At 35.2% G+C, this 23377-nt stretch overlaps 1 protein-coding gene across 3 annotated transcripts in view; it reads right to left on the bottom strand.

Annotated features, from left to right (window-relative positions):
* Positions 1-23154, bottom strand: part of Tmem156 (transmembrane protein 156) — a 36091-nt gene extending 12937 nt beyond the window's left edge. Inside the window, exons 1-5 of one of the 3 annotated variants that reach the window (XM_027938721.3) lie at positions 22980-23146; positions 7699-7968; positions 4075-4335; positions 3754-3873; positions 2093-2176 (exon numbers count right to left, since the gene is read on the bottom strand). In XM_027938721.3, the coding sequence (XP_027794522.1) occupies positions 2093-2176; positions 3754-3873; positions 4075-4335; positions 7699-7968; positions 22980-23067 (823 nt within the window). In that variant the 5' untranslated portion in view covers positions 23068-23146. Of the gene's footprint in view, positions 1-2092; positions 2177-3753; positions 3874-4074; positions 4336-7698; positions 7969-22979 lie in introns of all 3 variants that reach the window. The other 2 variants (XM_071614215.1, XM_027938726.3) reach the window with 2 other exon arrangements.
* Between the last annotated feature and the right edge of the window lie 223 nt (positions 23155-23377).

The raw sequence follows: 23377 nt of genomic DNA on the forward strand, positions 1-23377 counted from the left end.
AATCTCTCCTTATTGCTCTCTTGTCGATGAATGAATGTCTTTTGGAGGGTGTGAGCCTGTCTGTACCTCTGAGTGTAACAAAAGTGACTTTGTAATCCGTGAACAAGTGGCGAGACATTCTGGAACAGAGAGCTGGAGTCCACAGCAAGCTCTGTCGAAGGTGGCACAGTCGCTGCTTCTTTGAACTACATTTTTTTTTTCTTTCTCATGTTACTGCGTTTTCAGAGAACCATACAGATACATTTCCCCCTTACATTCTCACTGCTGCCTATAATCCATCATTACAAAGAGCGGCCTTAAAAACGGCACTCAAGGGAGACATTATTGCCTTTCCATTTCTCTCTCAGAAAGAGCAACTCAGAATAGGGAGAGGAAAAAAAAATGCATTTAGGTTAAAGGAATATAAATAACAAAGAATCTGCTTCTTTCCCTTTTTAAGATGCTGAGCCTCAAAAGGATTCTTGGTTTTAAAAATGGCCATCACCCCTTGGCCTGAACAAAACATTAATATTATATACCTGGTAATAAAGCCACACTTTTAGTGAGAGCTATTAAAGGGGAAGTAGGGCTGAGACAGGTTTCTTGGGTGAAAGAAAATCACAGACTCATAAATACAACTTGTGAGGTTAGTCTTGTGGTTGGCCAGGACTTAAAATTTGTGGTTCCCTCGATTATATGGGTTGACAGGGGAGCTATTGACTTTTTCTCAGACAAGACTGCAGTGCTCAAAATTATGACTTGAAAACAGAAATGACCAGGATTCCTAACACAACTAAAAAGCTCAGCCAAACTGGGTTAAACCATTCCTGGTGTACAGGCCCATTTTCTAGATAAGAACCAGGGAATGCTATTTTCTCCTTTTAAAAAAATATTTTTTTCCCCATTTAAAATCTTTTTTGAGGGCTGGGGATGTGGCTTAGTGGTCAAGTGCACCTGTGTTCAATCCCGGGTACAAAAAACAAAAAAAAGTTTTATGACTTTTATTAATCAATCAAATTTACATTGGCCACCTAGAATTTCCATTAACTTATCCCAAATATAACTGGAGCCAAGTGATTATTTTGCTAATACTTATTATTAGTTATAGCTTAATAATTTGACTGCTAACACTGAGTAGTGTTTGTTTGTTTTTTAATTTTTTTTTTTTTTTTTTTGGAACTCTTTGGGTACACCCAGGCTAATCTTTCCCCAGACGAGAAGTCTGAGATTCTTGTTAATTTCAATAGCAAACAAATGTCTCAGGCAGTGGTCCCCACTGAAATTCTGGGCAGATCTCTAGGTGGCTGCAGATGCAGCTGCAGTGTGAGACAGGGAGTTGTCTGGTCTCCTTTCATTTTTAAAAAGCATTTACACACCCGACTTCAAGCTTCCTTTTCTATCTTCTCAGAGTCAAAGGGGCCAGCTCACTGGCTATGGACAAAGGGTGTTAGTCAGATCACTCATAATTCTGTGGTCTGTCAAAGAGTCCAGGATATTATTTCTCTTTGGTGAAGAGGACTTTGTCCATGTCACATTCTCCCTGTCTCTTTTTTTAATGTGGTTTGACAGCATGAATTCAAAAGGAGCTTCCACAATTAGAAGGAGAAAGAACCACAGCATCTGTGCTAACAGCCCCTTAGCTGCTCTAATTAGGATCCCCTTATTCCATTTCTGTTTCTCAGGAGAGGACAGGGGGCTTTTTAATTGGGACTATTAGAAGTTCTCTCTACACAATGACACCCTCTGTGAAGTGAAGGCTCCAGCAAAAAGCCATGCCCACTCTGCAATTACTTCTTGCAATTCTGAGGAATAATGGTATCTTGTCTCATTTAAAAATAAATCAGGGCTTATTCCTTACTGCGTTCTCTCCTCTGCCTACTCACATGAGTTTCTGCTTGCCAATTAAGCAAACTTTCCATTATTTAAGGACGTGTTTTGATCCTAACTGTCCCCTGATAATAAGACATATTAAGCTGAATTTCATTTGCCCACAGCTCCACTCCTTTATTCCCAATTGAAGGCTATTTAAATGAGCTCAGATCTTGAACTTGCTTGGTGAGAGGGTGCAGTGTTGGAATTTCCTGAGCTTTTGTGTTGATGTCACGGAGCTCACCTGAAATAACCCGCACGTTCAATGCTCTCTGTTTCTCAGAATCGCTTCCTCTTAGAAGAACAGATGTACCTTTGTATTTATGACCTATTCCGGGAAAAGAAATTAAATATTTAGATGAGAAACACATTCTTCAGATGTATTCCCTATGCTGATTTAATGGATTACCAAGGAGAAAGGGCCTTTCCCAACAAGGCCTGGGGTAACCAGACACCGGAACTTTTCCTACTAAGTTCCACTAGCAAATACAACTGGGTTCTTTCTCAAACCAGTGACTTCTCTGCCACCATGAACACCATTATGTCACATCCTCTAATGAAAAGCACCAGCTCTTACATTCAAAATATTTTATTATTTGTTACTCTGTACATGGATGATGTACAAAATTCCAAAAGTATGTTTAATATTTAATTATATTTAATGCCATAATTGGTATGACATTTTTCATTATATGCTTGCATATAACAAAACAAAAATTAAAAGGACTGGGGATGGAACTCAGTGGTAATGTGCCCCTGGGTTCAATCCCTAGTACCAAAATAATAATAATAATAATATAAAATAAATTGAATATATAGTATTGATGATATTACTAACTACTGCTTTAATGGTCATTTTTACAAAGGTATCAGAGACAAGACTTGATATGAGACCAATCTTAAAAATATCTGTAACAAATATGTAGTCAAAAGAACTAGTAGAACCCTTCCTCAAACCTAGAGGCAACCACTTGCTACCCTATGGAAATGACTAATACAGCTTTGCCCAGTAAAGAACATATAGGTCTTAGAAATAAGCAACCATCACAAAGTTACCATCATTTTCTAAGAACTAGCTATGCACCAGATCCTGTGTTCAGCTTCTTAAGTAATCTATTTATTTCAGCTCTTACCCCAGCACTGTCCGGTAATGGTGAAATGTCCTCATTTGACAAAAGAGGAAAGGCACGCTTGGATATGATAACATGCTTAAAGTCACTTAGCTAGTATGTAGTAGAACCAGGATTCTAATATCAGTCCTTCTGCTCCCTAAAGCCTATTCTCATGGTAATAACATTTTATTATCTTTAAGAAACCAACCAGTCATATAATAAACTGTCCATCAGGCCTGATATTTAGCCAGTATATGCCTGGATATACACCAGTAGTTAACCCATTTTGAAAGATGGGTGTCACACTAATTGTTAAATATTTTTAACATTATCTCTACTGTCCTGATTTCATTTTAGCTCTGTCCCACCCAAAAATCTGCTGATACTCCAAGTTTGTTAAAGATTGATTCTGGACCATATTTTTCACCTACAGCTGCTCTGTTCAAGTTCTTTAAGTCTGAAATTCTTTGTCACCACTCCCTGTTCCTCTGCCTGTCTCTGTTCTCACTTCCCCTAAGCCTTGCTCAATCTCCAGTTCCATCAACTCCTCCCTATTTGCCTAGTCTTTCTTGCCCTCCTGTTCATTGCCCCGTATGAGAAAGATGTATGAGTGTTGATGTTATGGCTTCCTTATGCTTGTAAACCTTGGATTATCTAGAATCACCGCTTAGACACAATAGCTACACAATAAATGGTAAATTGAATCAGAAAGAAAGTTAAATCCATTGACAAGATTAGTTCTTTGACACTACACATATTACTCTAAAAAATACAATTATTTCTCAATACTTACCCTGCCACATCTGTATTCTCCTGTGGCCTTTAACTATTTTGAAGATAATGAGGATGATAAAAAATATAAAAACTAATAGAATTAAAATATACCAGGTGATCTTCGTGGGACAGGTAACATCTGTAGAGAAAAAAATTACTATAAACATACAATAGGGCTGGGGTGTAGATCAGTAGTAGAGTAATTTTGCCCAATGTGTGCAAGGTTCAATCAATAACGTCTCTCTCTCTCTCTCTCTCTCTCTCTCTCTCACACACACACACACACACACACACACAGAGCAATACTCCCCCCTCCAAAAGAAAAAAAAAAAAACCTTACTTTTTATGTCCATTTCTAGGTGCAAAGAAATGTGAATACAATTGTTAGGATAGTCCATAATTCTACAAGTGTGATTTGTAGACTTTTCCTTGATTGGATCTTCTTCCACTCTTATTGATTTTCTAGTGTGGTTTTTTAGATGGCAGGTAGTGTTATATTCCCCCATGTAGTCAACTATAGGAGTCGCAGTGAAGTTAAAATGTTGACAAGGTGAATAAAAATCATTTTCTTTCATTTCCATTGATCCTCTCATGATAAGAACTAGAAAGAGATTAAGAAATCATTATTTGAAAATAGTCATACAAAGTAGGAAAACACAATGCAAAACAAAATCACCTTCCTACATAAGAAAATAGAAAGAAGTTACCTACACTGACAATAATAATTTTTTTTATTTATTTTGTAGTTTTCGGTGGACACAACATCGTTATTTTATTTTTATGTGGTGCTGAGGATAGAACCCAGCGCCCCGCACATGCCAGGCAAGCGTGTTATCGCTTGAGCCACATCCCCAGCCCCTGACAATAATATTTAAAGTGATTGCATTTTTTAAGATAGTGAAAACCATTCAGGGGTAGGATTGAAGTAGGCTTAGAGCATCTCATAGAAGATATAGGCATTCCCTGAAGACTTGTGGAACAAATGGTATTTTCCAGAATGGACACAGTATTTCCCACATCATGCTTTCTAATGATGCTGTAACAAAGCATTGCAAACATCTCAGTTCTTGAGAATACAAGTGTAAGATCAAGGTATGGGCAGGGTGGGCTCCTTCTTGGGGTTGTGAGGAGGAACTTGGTTTTTGTTTTGTTTTGTTTTGTTTTTTCAGTGGTGGTGCTGGGGATTGAACCCAGGGCCTTATACATGCAAGGAAAGCACTCTGAGCTACATCCCCAGTCCCTCTGGCTTGATCTTAACATCGCCCTGTGTGCATTTCTCCTTGTCCAATTTCTCCTTTTTAGAAGGACATCACAATTAGATTAGGGCCCATACAGTTGACTTAATCTTAACAAAGTTACATCTACAGTGATTTCACATTATGAAACATTGGGGGTTAGAACTCCACATATAAAATTTGGGGGAGACAATTCAATCCATAACTCACATGTTATCCTAAAACTTTGCCCCTCCTCCACAAATTAGTAGAAATTTCATTTCTTCCCCCATTTGAACTGGGAGAGCTTGTAACTTGTTTACAGTTTATCCAATGCAGAGGAAATGTCATTGTTTGACTAAGCTAGAAAGTGAAACCATCTCCACATTGTTCTTTGGAACACCAACACTGGAGCTTTGAGTCACTATGTATGAGTCCAACAACTGAAGGCCACCCTGCTGTGAGGAGCCCCCAAAGAGCCCAAGCAGAAAGACAAGAGAGGAATCAATGAACAGAGTGAAAAAGCAGCCCACAGAATGAGAGAAAACATCTGCAAACCATACACCTGATAGAAGGTTAATACCAAAAATATATAGGGAACTCTTATAGCTATAATAGAAAAAAAAACCTGATTTTAAAAAATAATAGAAGAATTGAATGGACATTTCTCCCAAGAAGATACACAGATGGCCAATGGGTATTTGAGAAAGTGTTCCGTTATCACTAATCATCAGAGAAATGCAAATCAATACCACAACAAGATATCACCTCACATCTGTCAATAAGAATATCATCAAAAATCAAAAGATAACAAGTACTATCAAGAAGGTACAGAAATTGGAGCCCTTGTATAATGCTGGTGGGAATGTACATTGGTCCTGTCACTATGAAAAACTGTATGTAAGTTTCTCAAAATATTAAATATAGAATTACCATATGACTCAGCAATCCCAGTGCCTAGGATTTTCAAAAGCATCCATTCAGGATCTCAAAAAGATACCCACACTTCCGTATTCATGGCAGCATTGTCCACAATACCAAAGATATAGAAGCAACCTATTTGTTCCTTGAAAGATAAATAGATAAAATGGCATGCACACACAAGTGTTTTGTAGCCTTAGGAGAAAAAGAATTCCTATTATTTGTGACAACATGGAAGACATCATGCTGAGTGAATGAAATAAGTCAGTGGCAGCACAAATTCCATATGAATCCCCTTATCTGAGAAATCTAAGTACTCAAACTATTAGGATCAGGGAGTAGAGTGGTGGTCATCAGGGGCAAGAGCAGAGGGGAAACGCAGAGTTCCTGTTCAGTGGTTATAAAGACATTGTGTGTTTAGAAATGTTATGTGTTCTCATCACAACAATAATAAGAAAAGGTCACATAGAGAAAAACTCTGAGACCCCAAGAAGAGAGAGATGCCTACCAACCTCTACCTGTTCTGGCTCTGTTTTAGCTACACTCTCCATCTAACTCCAACAGCCAGAAATGACCAGCTAGGCCCCCTTGGAATTCTTGACCCACAAAAGAAAGAAGGAAGGCAGGTAAGAAAAAGGAAGGGGAAGGAAGAGAAAGAGAGAAGATATAATAACATGATTGCTGTTGTTTTTAGCCACTGAGTTTGGAGTAGTTTGTTTTGCAGCAAAGACAGCTGGGACACCTTGCCAAGGCATTGTTCTCATGTGTTAGGGAGGAAGAAAAGCAACATCTGTGAGCCACCAGCCCTTAAAACACTTCCTGGACCTCTATCATCATAGAGGAATTTCCTCAATTTGCTTTCAGACAGATTCAGCAGGGAACCTTGGAATGGTTACATACTATTTGAGCAAGAACTTTGTCTACAGTCGATGCAAAGAAATCTTGTCTCTGTTCTCAAAGAATAGAAAAAAGTCAGTATCTAGTGACGCAGGAGGCAAACTTGCTGAAAAGCTGTAAGCAATAATTCTGATGCTTGGGCTCGAAGTCATCAGCATATTTTGACTTTGAATAAATTAATTTCTCAATTACCCAGTTTGATGCATTGTACCTAAATAATATAGATTGATCTCATAATAAATGCAAGGTTCAATTAGGTACTGCAGGTAATGCGTAGTTATTCTCTACTTTGTTCATTGTTTCATTCAGCAAATGTTTGTTGAGGGCCCACTATACATTAGGTCAGGCATTGAGCTCAAAGCTAGAGGTCTGGTGGTGAACAAGGGCAAGGCCCTGCCCTCCAGAGACAACTCCTACTGACCGGAAGTGTTAGGCAGGAGCACGGACAAATGCACCAAGTGTTCAACGACTCCTTGGAGAAACAAAATTAGCTTTTACTATGAGAAATTTCAGGTTTACCTAGAATTATTGTTTAATCATGTGCTGCCTTGGAAGACAGCAAGCTGAATAACTTAATGTTTGTTTGTTTTTAAGCATCAAATGTATGTGAACTACAGTGGTATTTTGATGTATTTTAAGAACAGACATTTTGTTTTCAATAAGTCAACCAAAAGTGAATAATATCAAAAAACCCTACAAGTCACTCATCAAGAGCCACACCACCGAGTGTTCCCCTGTCACTGGATTTTAAAATGGGATCTATTATTAATACTTTTCTCAGCAGGATAAGTCTATTTATACTTGATGAATTTTATTCTCACTGCCATTCTGTATTTACTCGTCTCCCCCTTACTGGGGATTGAGCTCAGAGCCTCATGCATACAAGGCAGTTTTTCTAGCACAGAGCAAATTCCCAGCCCCTCTGCGTTTACCTTTTGATGTTTGTTCCTGAGAAATGGAATCCATGTTTCCTTTGGATTCACAAACCAAACATGAGGAGCATATTTTAAATTCACTTGTGATGTCTTGGCAAATCTTCGTGAAGTTTTGGAAAGTAGAGGAATTTAGAAAGATTCCCATCATAGTCTGAGTTTCCCTTACTGGTTGCAGAAAAGTCACAAAAGAAAAATTTAAGGAGGACAGCGAATAGGTGGAATTAGGCTGCAAACACTCTTCCAGACAGGAAAGCTCCAATGTTCTTCCTGTAAAAGAAAACAGAAATATTTTCTTTCCTATGAAATTTTGAAGTTTGGGCATTCAAATAATATATGATTCTACTTATCTGAGAGAAAAGTTAAAAATTCATTCTTCATTTAGGATAGGATACCTGATTTAATTCATACAAATAATCAAAGCTCACTATGTAAAAATTGAGAATTCCCAGTTAGTAGTAATGATCAAGTAAGGAATAAGTAGCCTATCTTTCAGAAATTCCCACTCTGACAGTCATTTGTTAGCATGAGAAAATAACAGACAAGGCCAATTCACCATTATGTGACTCTTTACCATCTCTTATATAACCACAGGGAACAAACCATATATTTAAGATTTCTTTTTTGTCACCAGGAATTGAACCCAGGGACGCTTAACCACTGAGCAATATCCCCACCCCTTTTTTATATTTTATTAGAGACAGAGTCTCACTGAATTGCTTAGGGCCTTGCTAAGTTTCTGAGGCTGGATTTGAACTCAAGATCCTCCTGCCTCAGCCTCCCGAGCTGCTGGGATTATAGGTGTGCACCACCACACCCAGCTATTTTTAAGATTTCTAAACAATGTGGTGTGAAGCACTGGGTTCAATTCTCAGCATGATAGATAGATAGATAGATAGATAGATAGATAGATAGATAGATAGATAGAAAAAATAAAGGTCCATCAACAACTAAAAAAATATATTTTTTAAAAAATTACATGGAACACAATAAAAGAATCACTTCATTTTTAAAAATGACTAATTCTAATTAAACATATTGGTTCAAACTTAAAAATCAAACTAGTTATTGATATTAAGGCATATTTTGAATTTGTGGAGTTTGAGCCAGGCACAGAGGCATTTGCTACTCAAGAGACTGAGGAAAGCGTATCACAAGTTTGAAGCCAGCCCAGGGAACTTATTTAGACTGTCTCAAAATGGAAAAAGATATGAGGCTGCAGCTCAGTGGGGGAGTGCTTGCTCCGGGGCCTGGTTTCAATTCCCAGCACCACAAAAAGAAAAAGAAAAATATTGTAGAGTTTTTATTGTACTTTAATAGTAATTCCACAGGTGCTTAGTTATTAGTAATTTTATTATTATTTAATAAATACTCGTGTCCTAGCCCTCTATATTTGAAATTGTTTTTCTAATAATTCACATAATTTCCAGCTATAAAAAAATTCATACTTGAGGGGCTGGGGTTGTGGCTCAGTGGTAGAGCGCTAGCCTAGCATGTGTGAGGCCCTGGGTTCGATCCTCAGCACCACATAAAAATAAATTTTAAAAAGGTACAATACCTTTGTGTCCAACTACAACTAAAAAAATAAATTTTTTTTTAAAAAATTCATTCTTGAAACCAGGTGCAGTGGTACACATGTAATCCCAGCTATTCAGAAGGGTGAGGCAGGAAGATGTAAGTTTAAGGTCAGTCTGGGCAACTTAATGAGACTCTGTCTCAAAATAAAAGATAAAAAGGACTGGGGATATAGCTCAGTGGTAGAAACACTCCAGTACCAAAAAAAAAAAAAGGAAAGAAAGAAAGAAAAAAGAAAAGGAAAATTTTTTTTCATACTTGGAGTGCCATAAGGATTTTTTCAAGGGGGATGAAATTCTATTCAAATATACAATTTTATTGTGTCTAATATGTTCACAATCAAATTTGTAATCGCAACAAAAATATTGCCTTTGGTAGTAATGTCAAAGGAAGGAGATGGAAATGTGCTATCTGATGGAACTCTATAATTTACAGCTTTTTAGATATTACTAAAATACATTTAAAAAACTTATTTCTTGCCACTTTTCCATTTTCTTCACTGTCACTTTCATCATATGAAATTTTCAATTTCTTGAATTTATATTGCTATGATATGACCTAGAAGAGAGATACAGACATTTTTACTGTCAATATTGTGGTCATCTTATCCAATAATTGACCAACTGAGCTTTCTGGAATTGATGATATATTCTTTATATTTGGCTATCAGGTCATTTTGTGATGATTTTAAACCTCAGTTTTAAATAATTCAATTGGAAAAGAAATAAACAGAGGATACATCCTTCTCTCATATATTTTTAAGAAATAAATAATTCTACCCAATCATTTTTGTTATCAGGTGGGCTATATTCTCATCTCCATAAACAAGGATTTATGAATTTAACTACTGCCATTAATATTGCTGGCAGGCAGACATCTAAATTCTCTCTCTGAGACAGAAATGCTTTCCAGAATTACTTCACTGCTAAGACAGCAACCTCTCAGAGGAGGTATACCGAATACTAAATAGAATTAGGAAAACACATGACAACATAGGACAAACGCCCAAGTTAATTATTTTCTCTTTTTAAAGTAAAGCAAATAGTAAGAATAAAAACATACCAACAATCTTAATTTTCTTTTCTATCTTTCATTATAAAATTTTCACACACACACACACACATACATACACATACACACATATACAAAGAAAAATGTATTGTGCTAGTTAAAGAATAATGAAAATGAACAAAGGCCATGTACTTGTCACCTAGATCAAAAATAGTATATTACCAACATATTTTCAGGACCTTATCCCTCCTCACCCCTATAGTATTGCATATTTAGAAATAAATATATATGGAATATACTGTATATACTCTCTTGTGATTTGTTCTCTCTTTTTTTGCACTTAATATATTTTAGTAATGTTTATGCATACAGCTATAGTTATTTATTTGTGGTATTCTTATGAATGAATGTACCACAATTTATTTCTTCACCCTTCAGACAGTGAAAGTTTATTTCCACTTTTTGCTGTTATGAATAATACTGTTATGAACTGTAACTCCTATACACTGCTGGTGAGGATGTAAAATAGCACAACTACTTTGGAAATGAAACAGGTTTTTATTTCCATTATAAGTTAGACATATATTTACCATGCAGTCCCCAAATTCCGCTCCCAGGAATTTACACAAGAGAAATAAAAACATATATCCATACATTAAAATGCTCCTATTTTACATATACATGAATTTTTATGACAGCTGTTTAAATTTATAATAACCAAGAACTAGAAACAATCTAAATTTCCCACAACTAGTGGCTGTATAAGTCCTGACATATCTATATAAAGAAATATCACTCAGCAACAAACTTCTAATACTAAAAAGAAAAATGATGGAGCAGAAAAATAGAGGAACCAGGAAATATACTTCTAAACCATGATGCAATTCTATTTTATTATTGTTTGTTTAGAAGTTTAAAATTTTGAAGGATTCCTTAAATTTTTATCAGCATATTACCTCACAGTTTGTACCTTGTCTAGTTCATCTTCTTTATTATGATCGTTAAGTTAAAGGAAGGTCTTAATTTTAATGTAGTGAACTTATCAACAATTTTCTTTATAATTTATACTTTGTGTCTTATTTAAGAAGTCTTTTTCCCTTAAGGTTAAAACAACTTCACCTACATGTTCTTCTAAAAGTTGTGAAGTTCGGCCTTTTACATGTAAGTTCTTCATCTACTGGGAATTGTGTACAGTGTGAGGTAGGTGTTTTGGTTTGGATCTAGAATGTGCACCCTTTTCCAAAAAATCTCACATTTTGAAGGCGTGGCCTCCAGGGCAGCAATGTTCAGAGGTGGGACTTTGGGGAAGTGATTGGATCAGGAGGTCTCTGATAGCATCATGGAGTAACCCACTGACACCTGAATGGACTACAGGGAGGTAGTGGAGACTGTAGATCAGGGGCCTGGTGGGAGAAAGAAGGTCATTGGAGACATATCCTGAAGTGGTATTTCCTATTTTCCAATTCTTATATTTCTTTTGTTGTATTTTTTTTTACTTGTTTTATTGCACTGACTAGGACCTCCAATGCAATGTTGAATAGAAATAATGTTAGTATATATCTTTTCTTGCTTCTGATTTGAAAACAAATACCCATAATGCTTTATCCATGATATTTCCTATAGCCATTTTTAGATATATCTTATCCATTTATGAAGTTTTTATTCTATTCCTGGCTTGCTAAGAATTTTAATTATGAGGGCATACAAATATATACTATCTTAACAACTTCTAAAATGATTATATGGTCTTTGTTCTTTAATCTGTAAGCGTAGTAAATTACATCATTAGATTTTCTAATGCTAACTAAATATTGAACTCCAGGAACAAATCTAATTTGATTATTCTTCTACATTGCTGCATCTGGATTCTTAAGGTTTTGTGTCTATGTTTATAAGTGAGATGGGTTTGTAAATTTTTCTCTTTTATACCATTTTTGTTAAGTTCAAATACCAAGATATACTAACCTTAAAAAATAAATTGGAAAATAGCCCCCCTCTTTGCTGTTTTGAAAAGGTTTATATAAAATTATATTTGGTCTGTTTCTTCAAAGTTCAGTGGAGCTGCAGGTAAAATCTTCCAAACTTTGCATTTCTTTCAGAGACTAAGCCACTGACTCAGTTCCTTTAATTGTTGTGTAACTCCTGGGCTTTGCATTTCTCCCCAAATAAGTTTTGGTAAGTTGTATTTCTCTAGAAATATATGACTGTGTTTTATATTTGTTGACATAAATTATTAATAACATTCTATTACATTTTTATTTCTGCTATGTCTGTATCTATATCCCATTTTTATTACTAACATTAGTTACTTGTACCTTTTCCCATTTTTTGATTACTCTGTTTTGACAGGGAGAATAATGGACTCTCAAAGATGCCCATCTCCTAGTTCCTGGAACCTGTGGATATGTTGAATAACATGGCAAAAGGGGAATTAAGACAGATGATGGAATTAAGATTGCTGATCAACTGATCCTAAAATAGAGAAATTCTCCTGGATTACCTGAATGGACCCAGTGAAATGACAGATGAGGAAGAGGGTAGCAGAAGAATCAGTGTCAGAGTGTGAAGACTCAGCAGACCATGTTGGTTCTGAGGGTGAGCTGAGGGATTCAGGCAGCTTCCAGAAGCTGAAAAACAGCCAGGAAATGGATTCTCTTCCAGAGCGTCCAAAAGGAATACAGCCCTACTGACACCCTGATTGTAGCAAAAGTGATGCCTTTGCTGGACTTCAAACCTACAGGTCTATAAGATAGGAAACTTGTGTTGTTTTAAGCCACTGAGTTTGTGGTTGTCTGCTCATAATTCTTACAGTTCCCATCCCCCACCAATTTTTTCTTGCATCTCTGGTTTTCCTTCTGAGGTTACATTTTTTTTCTCCCAGAGTTAATTCTTTAAAAGTTCCTCTGCTGAGGGTCTGCTACTTGTAAACCTTCTCAGTTTTTGTTCATTTTAAAATGTGCATCTCACCAATTCCAGATTGACAATTTTGCCTCTACACTTGCAGACATTATTCCTTTGCCTTCTGATGTTCATTGTTGCTTTTAAGATGTGAGCTGTCGTTCTAACCATTGTTCCTTTAAAGACAACCTGACTCTATCTCTGGTGGTTTTAAGATCTCTCTATGTTCATGTTTTTCAGAATTTCTTTTGTTCATTCTGCTTGGAAAATGTTTGGTTTTCTGAATCTGAAGATTTATGTCTTTCATTGATTCTATACAATTTTTAATATTATCTCTTCAAATATTGCCTTTTCTCTATACTTTGTCTTCTCTCCTATTTCAGCTTTGGTTAGCTTCCTTTGTTCTCTATGGCTCTTAACCTGTTTCATATTTTTTATTTCTTTGACTCTTTTTTCTGGGTTCTAGGTAATTTCTTCAGATCTATATTTCAGTTCCTTAACTAATTGTTCAGTGGTGTATAACTTGTTTATCCCTTTCCTTTCATTGTTAATATGTTATTATGTATTCACAATTAGAAGTTCTAGTTGATTCTTTTTCAAATCTTCCTGGTTACTTTTTTTAAAAAAAATTTTTTTTAGTTGTTGATGAACCTTTATTTTATTTATTTGTTTGTGGTGCTGAGAATCAAACCCAGTGCCTCACACATGCTAGGCAAATGCAATACCACTGAGCCACAACCCCAGCCCTCTTCCTGGTTACTTTTAAGTCTTATTCCTTACTCATATAATGTTTTTTTAGGCAGGGTACTGATTTTCCTCACATTTTTTTTTCTTTTTTTAGAGCTGGGGAAAAAAATCAGCTCTGTTCTTTCCATTAACGTTATCTATATGTACAGATGGCTGCTATTTTCCCATAGTACCTTGCAACTTATTTTAAACTTTACAGATTCTTTTTAAACTTTATAGATTTTGAGACCCTTTCCCCCCAGATTTATTAAGGTCTAATTGACAAGTAAAAATTATATCTATTTACAGTATACAACATAGTGTTTTGACACATATATACATTGCGAAATGATTAAATTAAGCTAATAACATATTCATCTTATTAATCATTTTTTGGTAGTGAGAACATTTACTCTTAGCAATTTTTAAGAATATGAGGGCTGGGGATGTGGCTCAAGCGGTAGCGCGCTCGCCTGGCATGCGTGCGGCCTGGGTTCGATCCTCAAGCACCACATACCAACAAAGATGTTGTGTCCACCGAAAACTAAAATAAATAAATAAATATTAAAATTTAAAAAAAGAAAAAAAAAAAGAATATGATATATTATTATTAACTGTAGTCAACATGCTATAAAAGAGAACTCCAGAACTTATCCATCCAGACTGAAATATGTCTCCTTTGACAACATCAAAGGAGAGAGATAAGGCTCTGTTTACATTTTTCTGCTCTTATTCATGTTTTTTGATACCACTTTTATTAACCAAAATAAATGAAATATTTATTTTATGTGGCATATCTCATAATTCCAATATCTTAATTCTTCAAAAATCTGATTCTGCTATTTGTTGTTTCTGTTGACTCTTGTCTGTTGAGTCTTTATGTGTTTTATGATTTTTGAATCAATATCTCAATTTTCTTGGAATTTATTTGGGAAATTATTTAAGGCCTGATTTGAAGACATCTCCCCCAGAAAGGATTATCGATTTTCCTTTGCTGGGTGTCTAATGGCACTATTGGTCCCAATTAAATTAATTGATTATGAAATTAATTAAATGCTTAGGTTAGACTTTGAACAGCTCACAGGGTAATGACCTTCAATATCCAATTTATTAAAAACATCTCAAGGTAGGCTTTCTCCTTACTCCATCCTTAGCCAAAATGGAGACAAATTTTCTCAGAGTCAGACATTTTTTCCATTCTTTGATAGACAGCAGGAGCTTCAGAAACTACCCTAGGTCAACTGGGCACAGTGGCACACACCTATAGTTCCAGCTATTGGGGAAGCTAAGGCAGGAAGATCCTGAGATGGAGACCAGCCTGGGTAATTTAGCAAAACTCTGTCTCAAAATAAAAAAATAAAAAGGGGTAAGGATGTAGCTCATAGTAAAGCAATCCTGGGTTCAATCCCCAGTACTGGGGAAAAAAAAGAAACTACCCTAGGCCAAGTCTTATCTTCTCAACACCTATGCTACTCATCTGTTAACTAGTTTGGGGGGAATTTTTAAAGGAACACAGATTATTTCAGACTATATATATTCTAAGTATATTCATAGAATATTCTAAGTATATTCTAAGGAGAACTTCAGTATATTCAATGAAAATTTAGAGGTAAAATTTTGGCCACTAAAAACAATCACTTTGCAAAAACATTTGGCAGCACCTTATAAAATTAAATATATCCAATGCTTGTGTCTGAATGACTGAATGCTTCTGTCCCCTCACCCCCCTCCCACCCACGCCAATTCATATGTTGAAACCCTAATCCAAATCTGATGGTGTTTGGAGGTGGAGCTTGTAGAAGATAATTAGGTCAAAAAAAAAGAAGATAATTAGGTCATGAGGGTGGTGCCCAAAAGAGCAGGACTACTGCCCTTCTAAGAGGCCAGAGAGCTAGCTAGTACTTTATGTCTCTCTCTCTCTCTCTCTCTCTCTCTCTCTCTCTCTCTCTTTCTCTTTCTCTAGCTCTCGCTCTCGCTCTGTCTTTCTCTCTTTGCCCTATGAGAATGCAGAAGTGGCAGTCTTCAGCCCTAGAACAGGATTCTTACCAGAAGGCAACCATGCTGACACCCTGATCTTGAACTTCCACCCTCCAGAACTGTATAAAATAAATTTCTATTTTTAATAAGCAACCAATATACAGTATTTTTATAGCAATCCAATCTACCTAAGGCAGCTAGCTATTCCACTGGCTAACCAATAAAAATGAAAACATAGGTTCATACAAATAACATATACAATGATGTTTTTATAGTACATTATCATAATGTATTTATAGTAGCTAATAACTGGAAATAACTCAGTGGATGAATGAATAAATACGGCCTATTTATATAATAAATTACTCAGCAATAAAATGGAAGAAACGAGGGGTGTACTCAGTAAAAAGACAAATATCAGAAACATTATACTAAAGAAGACAGATCAAAAATGGATACTATCTGACAAGTTCATTTATGTGAAATTTAAGATGGAACAAAACTTATGGTGGCATAAGATAGAATGTAGCCTTGGGGGCTAAGGGGCTATTTAACAGGAAAGGGCAAGTAGAATCTTTGTAGAGTTAATGAAAAGCTGTATCTTATATGGAGTAGTAGTTCCATAAATACAAATGTCAAAATCCATGACTCTGAACACTTAAGGTCTTTCCATTTTATTATATGTAAATCATGCTTTTTAAAAATATAGTCAGGCTGAGGGTATAGCTCAGTGGTAAAGCCCTTGCCTAGCAAGCATGAGGCACTGGGTTCAACCCTCTGCATCACATAAAAAATAAAGGTATTGTGTCCATCTACAACTAAAAATATTTAAAAAAATAATCTGGGTTCAGTGGCAGAGTACTTGCTTAGCATGTGTGAGGCACTGGGTTTGATTCTGAGCACCACATATAAATAAATAAAGGTCCATATTGTGTTCTTTCTTCTAAAAAAAATAAGTCAATCAGCAGGTACTGTTGTTATAGTTGGGAGAAAGAAGTCAGGTTCTACTGCACTTAAGGGTGACTATAAGATAACAATAATGTACTATATATTTCAAAAGAAAAGAAAGGAATTGAATGTTGTAATCATAAAGAAATGATCAATGTTTGAGAAGATAGATGTTTACCCTGATCTAAACATTACATAATGTATACAGTATCAAAATATCACATGATACCCCATAATTTTTTTCCTTGTGAATTTGTTCAAATATTATGTATCAGTTTAAAAGTTACAGTGTAATAAACACATAGTCAATTGTTTCTAAAGATCTTTCATCATTATTGGATATTCTGTAGTATAATTCAGCAATTCTAAAATATCAGCTGTGAGGATAGGAGCCACCTTATGTTTGGCTGCCTTGGTTACACAGGTTGTTTTCCCTTGTTCAAAAGTCTGCCTGTAACAACTGGCATAAACTCAAAAACTGTCAATTTCAATAGGAAAAACTCAGATTGTATTTCCATTTGGGAACCAACAGTTGAAGCCTCTCTGGTAACACTGAGAAAGCTTTCTATATGATATATATGTATATATCATATACATATATATATCGTGCTGTGTATGAGTGATATATCCTTGATATTAACCAGATCAGAAGCCATGGAGTCTAGAGAGGATATGGAGGGATTCACAGGACATTTGGGGAAGACCACTAAAAATGTTTGCTGGGGACAAGGGCAAAGCTTTGCATTACTTTTAATTTATTGTAGTAGTATTTGAAAGACATAAGGTTTTGGACATAAGAACAGGCAGCTGATTTTACTTGACAAAACAAGACAAATAAAATGTACATAATGAAATTACCCATAAACAAAGAAAATGACTCTGAGCAAAGAGACACCCATCTTTCAAGTAAAATGGTCTCAAATAAATTTCACAGACTGCACAACCTGAGAATTCTAAGATTGTGATGATATTTTATCTTTCAAAAAGATAAAATGAGGATAACACCTGGTGGACCTAAATCACAAGATGTTGTGAGGATCGGAAAAGAAATGTTTTCTTCAACAATGATGGGTTTTTAAAAATTTCCTCAATAATATGACTCAGAAAATTTTCTCAGACAACAGATATAATCATTGAGTGTCCCCTAATATGATGGGCACTGTCTTAACTGCTTAAAATACATCAGTAAACATACATACATACATATATATAACATACATACATACATACATAAATGCCTCATTTTCATGTCGTTTCTATTCTATTTTGGAGAAGTCAGATGATGAAAAAATACATAATAGGGGCTGGGGTTTTGGCTCAATGTTAGAGCACGCGCCTAGCATTCATGAGGCACTGGGTTTGATCCTTAGCATCACATAAAAATAAAATAAAGGTACTGTGTCCACCTACAACTATATATATATATATATATATATATATATATATATATATATTTTTTTTTTTTTTTAAGAGTGGAGATGCAGTTTAAAAACACATAATAAACTAATAAGTTACACAGGTGATAAAATATAGACAATAAAAGAAATAGAAAGGTGTAAGGGAAAGATATGTCACCACATTCATGTTTTACAGAAAGTCATCTTTTCCATTAAAAAAAAAAAAAGATATATTAAGAGAGTTTTGCCCTCCAAAACAGGAAGACAAGCAGTTAGAAAATATTCCGGAGTTGTTGGTATTGCAACCTATAGGTTAGTCAATAAGACCAGTTCTTGAGAAACAATAAAAACCGTCATGTTTCATTACACTTTTTGCCAGGACATATTGTCTACGATATAGACATAATCACAGCATATCCACTAGTAGTCGTTTTGAAACTGCAACAAATCAGAAATTTCAGTAAGTGAAGTCTCATGATGGAGTAAATTTATCCATCCAGTTTTATTTCTTCTTCCTGAAGTTTTCAGAATATTCTCTTGAGAAGGATGCTTTGCCATGAGCAAGTTAATATGTTTTTTTTTGTGTGTGTGTGTGTGTGGGTGAGAGAGAGAGAGAGAGAGAGAGAGAGCGAGCAAGCATGCTGGGGATTGAACCCAGAGCTTCACACATCCTAAGGTACCCCTGAGTTCAAATATTTAATGAGTTAAAGTGAGTTACTATTTGCAAGTGTTTGGCGTGGTATATAGTACATGGAAATTTTTTAAAATTGTGAGCAGGGCATGGGAACACACCCACGGTTCCGGCATTGGAGAGGCTGAGTGAGGTGTGAAGAAGATCACTGGAGTCCAAGAGTTCAAGATCAGCCCAGGCTACATAGTGAGACTCCCCTTCTCTCTCTCTCTCTCTCTCTCTCTCTCTCTCTCTCTCTCTCTCTCACACACACACACACACACACACACACACACACACACACAAAGTAGTTATTTCAAACCTTCAAACCTTAGCGGGGATAACAATTTTTATGAACCAAATACAATGAAAATACAGTGCCCATTTTGAGATCAAGAATAACACACTAAGGAAATTAATTGTAGTAACCCTTGAAACACTGGTCTTTATAATATGCACATAAATAATGTGAATATATTCCCTATGCTTCAGGGTTTATCCTATAATTTGTAAGTAAACTTCCTTTATCCATGGTTTTCTTCAGTTTTACTGTTCATTATGTATCAATTCCATCAGAAAGTGTGAGATGGAAGGGAATATGAAAGCTAGTAAACACGGTTTATGAGTTTTGGCTCTTAAAAGTAAGTGAAGAAGTCAAAACAGCTAGATAAAATTAGATTTGAGGTGTTTTCATCTGTGCTATTCTTGTCCTGCATTACCACAAATCACTGGGAGTATATTTGTATAATTCCCAACCATTTCTGGTTTTAGGAATTTTTGAGATATTGATACTAGAATATTTTACTTAAAAATCAACAATAATCTTTGCTTCTGTAAGCAGGTAAGGAGGACTATTAGGTGATCATTGGAATTGTGCCAGTTGTTATTTTCCTTGGCCAAAGGAAATAGAAATGAATAACCTCCCCAAGACAAGCCTGAAAGCTGCGTTTATGTTTCCATAATGCTGTTTTTACAGCCCAATCAGTATTGACTCTAATTTTAGGACTGTCTCTAATTGCCTGCCAGTCTTCCCTCTGGCTGAAACTTCTCGAAGGAAGACTTACCTTTCATTTTTGCAACCCCACGTTCCTAACACAGGTAGCCAGTATTGTGATAAGTGAAAGAATAAATAAATGAAAGAGCCTTGGGGTTTATATAGATGTTAACCAAGTCTCTTAAGCACTAAGTCCAATAAAATCATATTGGTGAAGTTTTATTTGGGAGCTCTATGTTTTCTATAATTGCAAAATATATCCATTCCCATCTGTATTTCATTATCTCCATGAAATCTAAGTGTGTTAAACTATTACATTAACTGTGGTATCTTAGCTGCCTTTTAAATTAATGGAAAAGTTAAAAATACTGCTGTAAAAGAGATTATCTTGCCAGTGCATACCCAATGCAAACTTATTAAAAGACTCAATGTTTAAGAAATTCCCCTTCTTAAATAGCATACACTGCATAATTATGATAATTGAATATTCCTACTAATGATTCGAAGACTCAGATACATTCTTGATGAAAAATGATCAAACATGGTGCTCTATTTTTAACTTAGGACTGCAGAGGATTTATTATTTTGAAATCAAATCTATTAAACTTCATGAATACATTACTCCTCATTAAGATTCCTTTTAAATTCATTTGACATATTAAAGACAGGGTATCAGTGAATAATTTATAAGTAAAAATCATCTTATGTTATTTATTTTAGAAATTAAAGCAAATAAAACATTTTACATGAAGGAGGAAAAGCGAAACAAGTAACTGGCAAAGTAGGACTAGACAGGAGAATGTCAAGGTTAATTTTCCTACTTCTAGAACACTCTTAGCTTATTATTGAAATAATTTTGCCAAATACTTTATTTGTGAAAGACATTGGTTGACAATTCAATTCATTTTATAGGCCAACTGATATTGTGATTAAAATTAATTTAGTGCCGGGTGGTGGCATGTGCCTGTAATCCCAGTGGCTCAGGAGACTGAGACAGGAGGATCACAAGTTCAAAGCCAGCCTCAGCAAAATCAAGGTGCTAAGCAACTCAGTGAGACCCTGTCTCTAAATAAAATACAAAACAGGGCTGGGGATGTGTCTCAGTGGTCAAGTGCCTCTGAGTTCAATCCCTGGTACACCCCACACACACAAAAAAAATTTAAAAATGCAAACAATTATATTTAAATCTCCTTAATCAACATAGGACTACATTAAATGAGGCTATATGAACATGCGCCTGATGATCCATAACCTTAAAAAAAATAAAGCATTATTATTATTATTATTACACTATTGCATGGGCAAAACATATTACCCAATAATCAACTCTTTTTTTATAGTGACTCTGCAAAATTCCTTCTACCACCAAAGTGCATCAGAAAAAAACAGTGGTGTTCAAACATTCTTGTTTGTTGGTCCCAAATAGGGATCCTTTGAAACAAATTTCTCAAATAATTCCATCACCCCAAAGCATTTGAAGAAACTATTATTTTCAGTTTGGGAGAGCAGCATTGGAGCTGAGGAAATTAAGAGAAACATCCCAATAAAAGATAGCTAATTATTGTCAAGATGAACTACTGACACATTACTGTTAGGCCAGAGAAGTTTGGCTAAGGTGAATTTTATAAAAGCTCTTTTCTTCTACCCACAAAACAAGGGACTACTAAGGCCTTCAGGGGCTCCTCCCTGTGAATTTCTGAGCTGCACTTGACGTCTCTATGTTGCCACTGTCCCAGAAGGCCAAGTGTCACACTCAGAAAGAACTAAAAAAACTGTGCATCTATCTAAAAACAGAGGAGTATTAGCAGGCTCTTGGAGTCACTAGTTCTCATAAAACACTAACCAATAGTTAGCAAATAGGGCATTATATCTTTTTTGAGCTAATTTCCTGGTTTTCATTAAATCCAACCTGATTGCTAGGAGGTGATATGTATCTACCTTATATAACTATTGAATGAGTTTACTCTCAGCCTACAATAGCTTAAAAATAGATTTTCTTTGCTCTAACTATTCTCTGTGTAACACATTTTCACCCAGGGAAATCAAGCATTAAAAATATATGCCCTGATTGCTTAATTTGAACAACATCATGGCGGCAAACAAAAAGAAATTTTAAGAATTCAATCGCTTGCAAAATTGCAGTCATAGTGTTTATTTAGCAAAAATATTTTTTATTCGGCTACTTAGCATCATTTAATATGCAACATTAAATAATCATTGCAATATGGCATCAAATATAATTAGCAAAAACATTTTTATCAGATGACTTAGCATCACACATATGCAACAATAAATATTCATTGCTGCAAATCATCAAATATAAGTTTTTCACTGATTTAAATAAATTCATATGATTTCTATTTAATGATAGAGTACAGTAAATTTTTTTCACTTTTTTCCTACTAAGTGCTAGAGAGCACAATTACTTCTAAACATTTACATTACTATGTCTTTAAATCTTTTACTAACATGGTTCACATTTACATCTATTTTTCTAAAGTTTCAGTGATCATGTAAGAGTTCTCTGAAGTTTTTACAGAATTAATTTATTCCATTTTTCTCTAGTCACAAATACACACACACACACTCCTATTTAAATTTGCACCAATCTCATTATATCTAAATACTCTTATTTTTCCAAAAGCAGCAGTAAATTATTTGCACAAAATTGTTGTAATGGACGGAATTCAAGCATGTTAGCATAATAAATGTTGCTCTCTCTATTAAATAGGTTCAGAATATAAAAGCATGCTTAAAACTGTTTTGAAGGAAACTTTCAAAGAGTGAAATCATGTGAGAAAATTATTATAAACTCAAAGTTTGAAATCTAGACTACAGATTTTAAATGTTACATTTCATTTTTATGAAGTGTTTCCTTTTATTTGTATATATGCTACAAGAGCTAAGTACTAAGAATTTACTGTGTTATATAACAGTCAACTAAAATTACAATTTCCTTTTGTTTTACTAGTTTTTCAGACACAGCCCATGAAGCATGTGTCAGAAAGGATCTTTTTTTTTGTGACCATTAACTGACAATTTTTCAAATTAAGAAAGAAGAGCTAAAGTACAATTATACACTCACCTTTTGGTGTCTTGAAGTGTTCTGGCAAAATTAAAATGAACGTGATCACTATTGCCACAAACAATTTAAGGAGAGCTGTTTTTGTCATATCTATTCACATGACACCAGCGTGCTCCATGCGATACATTGATGGTGTGTTGCTTCCTCCTTCAAGTTTCATCTCTGTGGTCCCTTGAGTTAGTACAGTTCACCTCGTACTCACTTCCTTCTGAGTGAGTCTTTAGAAAAAAGAGGCCTTGATCTGAGACTTCTTCATTTAGAGTCACTTTCCATTTAGACAACGGTTCTCTAATAAGCAATTTTAAATAATCTTCTAAACAGGAAAGACAAATAAATGACCTAAAGAAGCAAAGGAATCTTGTCCTCATGTAAATTGGATCCTGTCTTCCCACGTTTAA

Source organism: Marmota flaviventris, chromosome 7, assembly GCF_047511675.1.
Source record: "Marmota flaviventris isolate mMarFla1 chromosome 7, mMarFla1.hap1, whole genome shotgun sequence".
Classification (NCBI taxonomy): domain Eukaryota; kingdom Metazoa; phylum Chordata; class Mammalia; order Rodentia; family Sciuridae; genus Marmota; species Marmota flaviventris.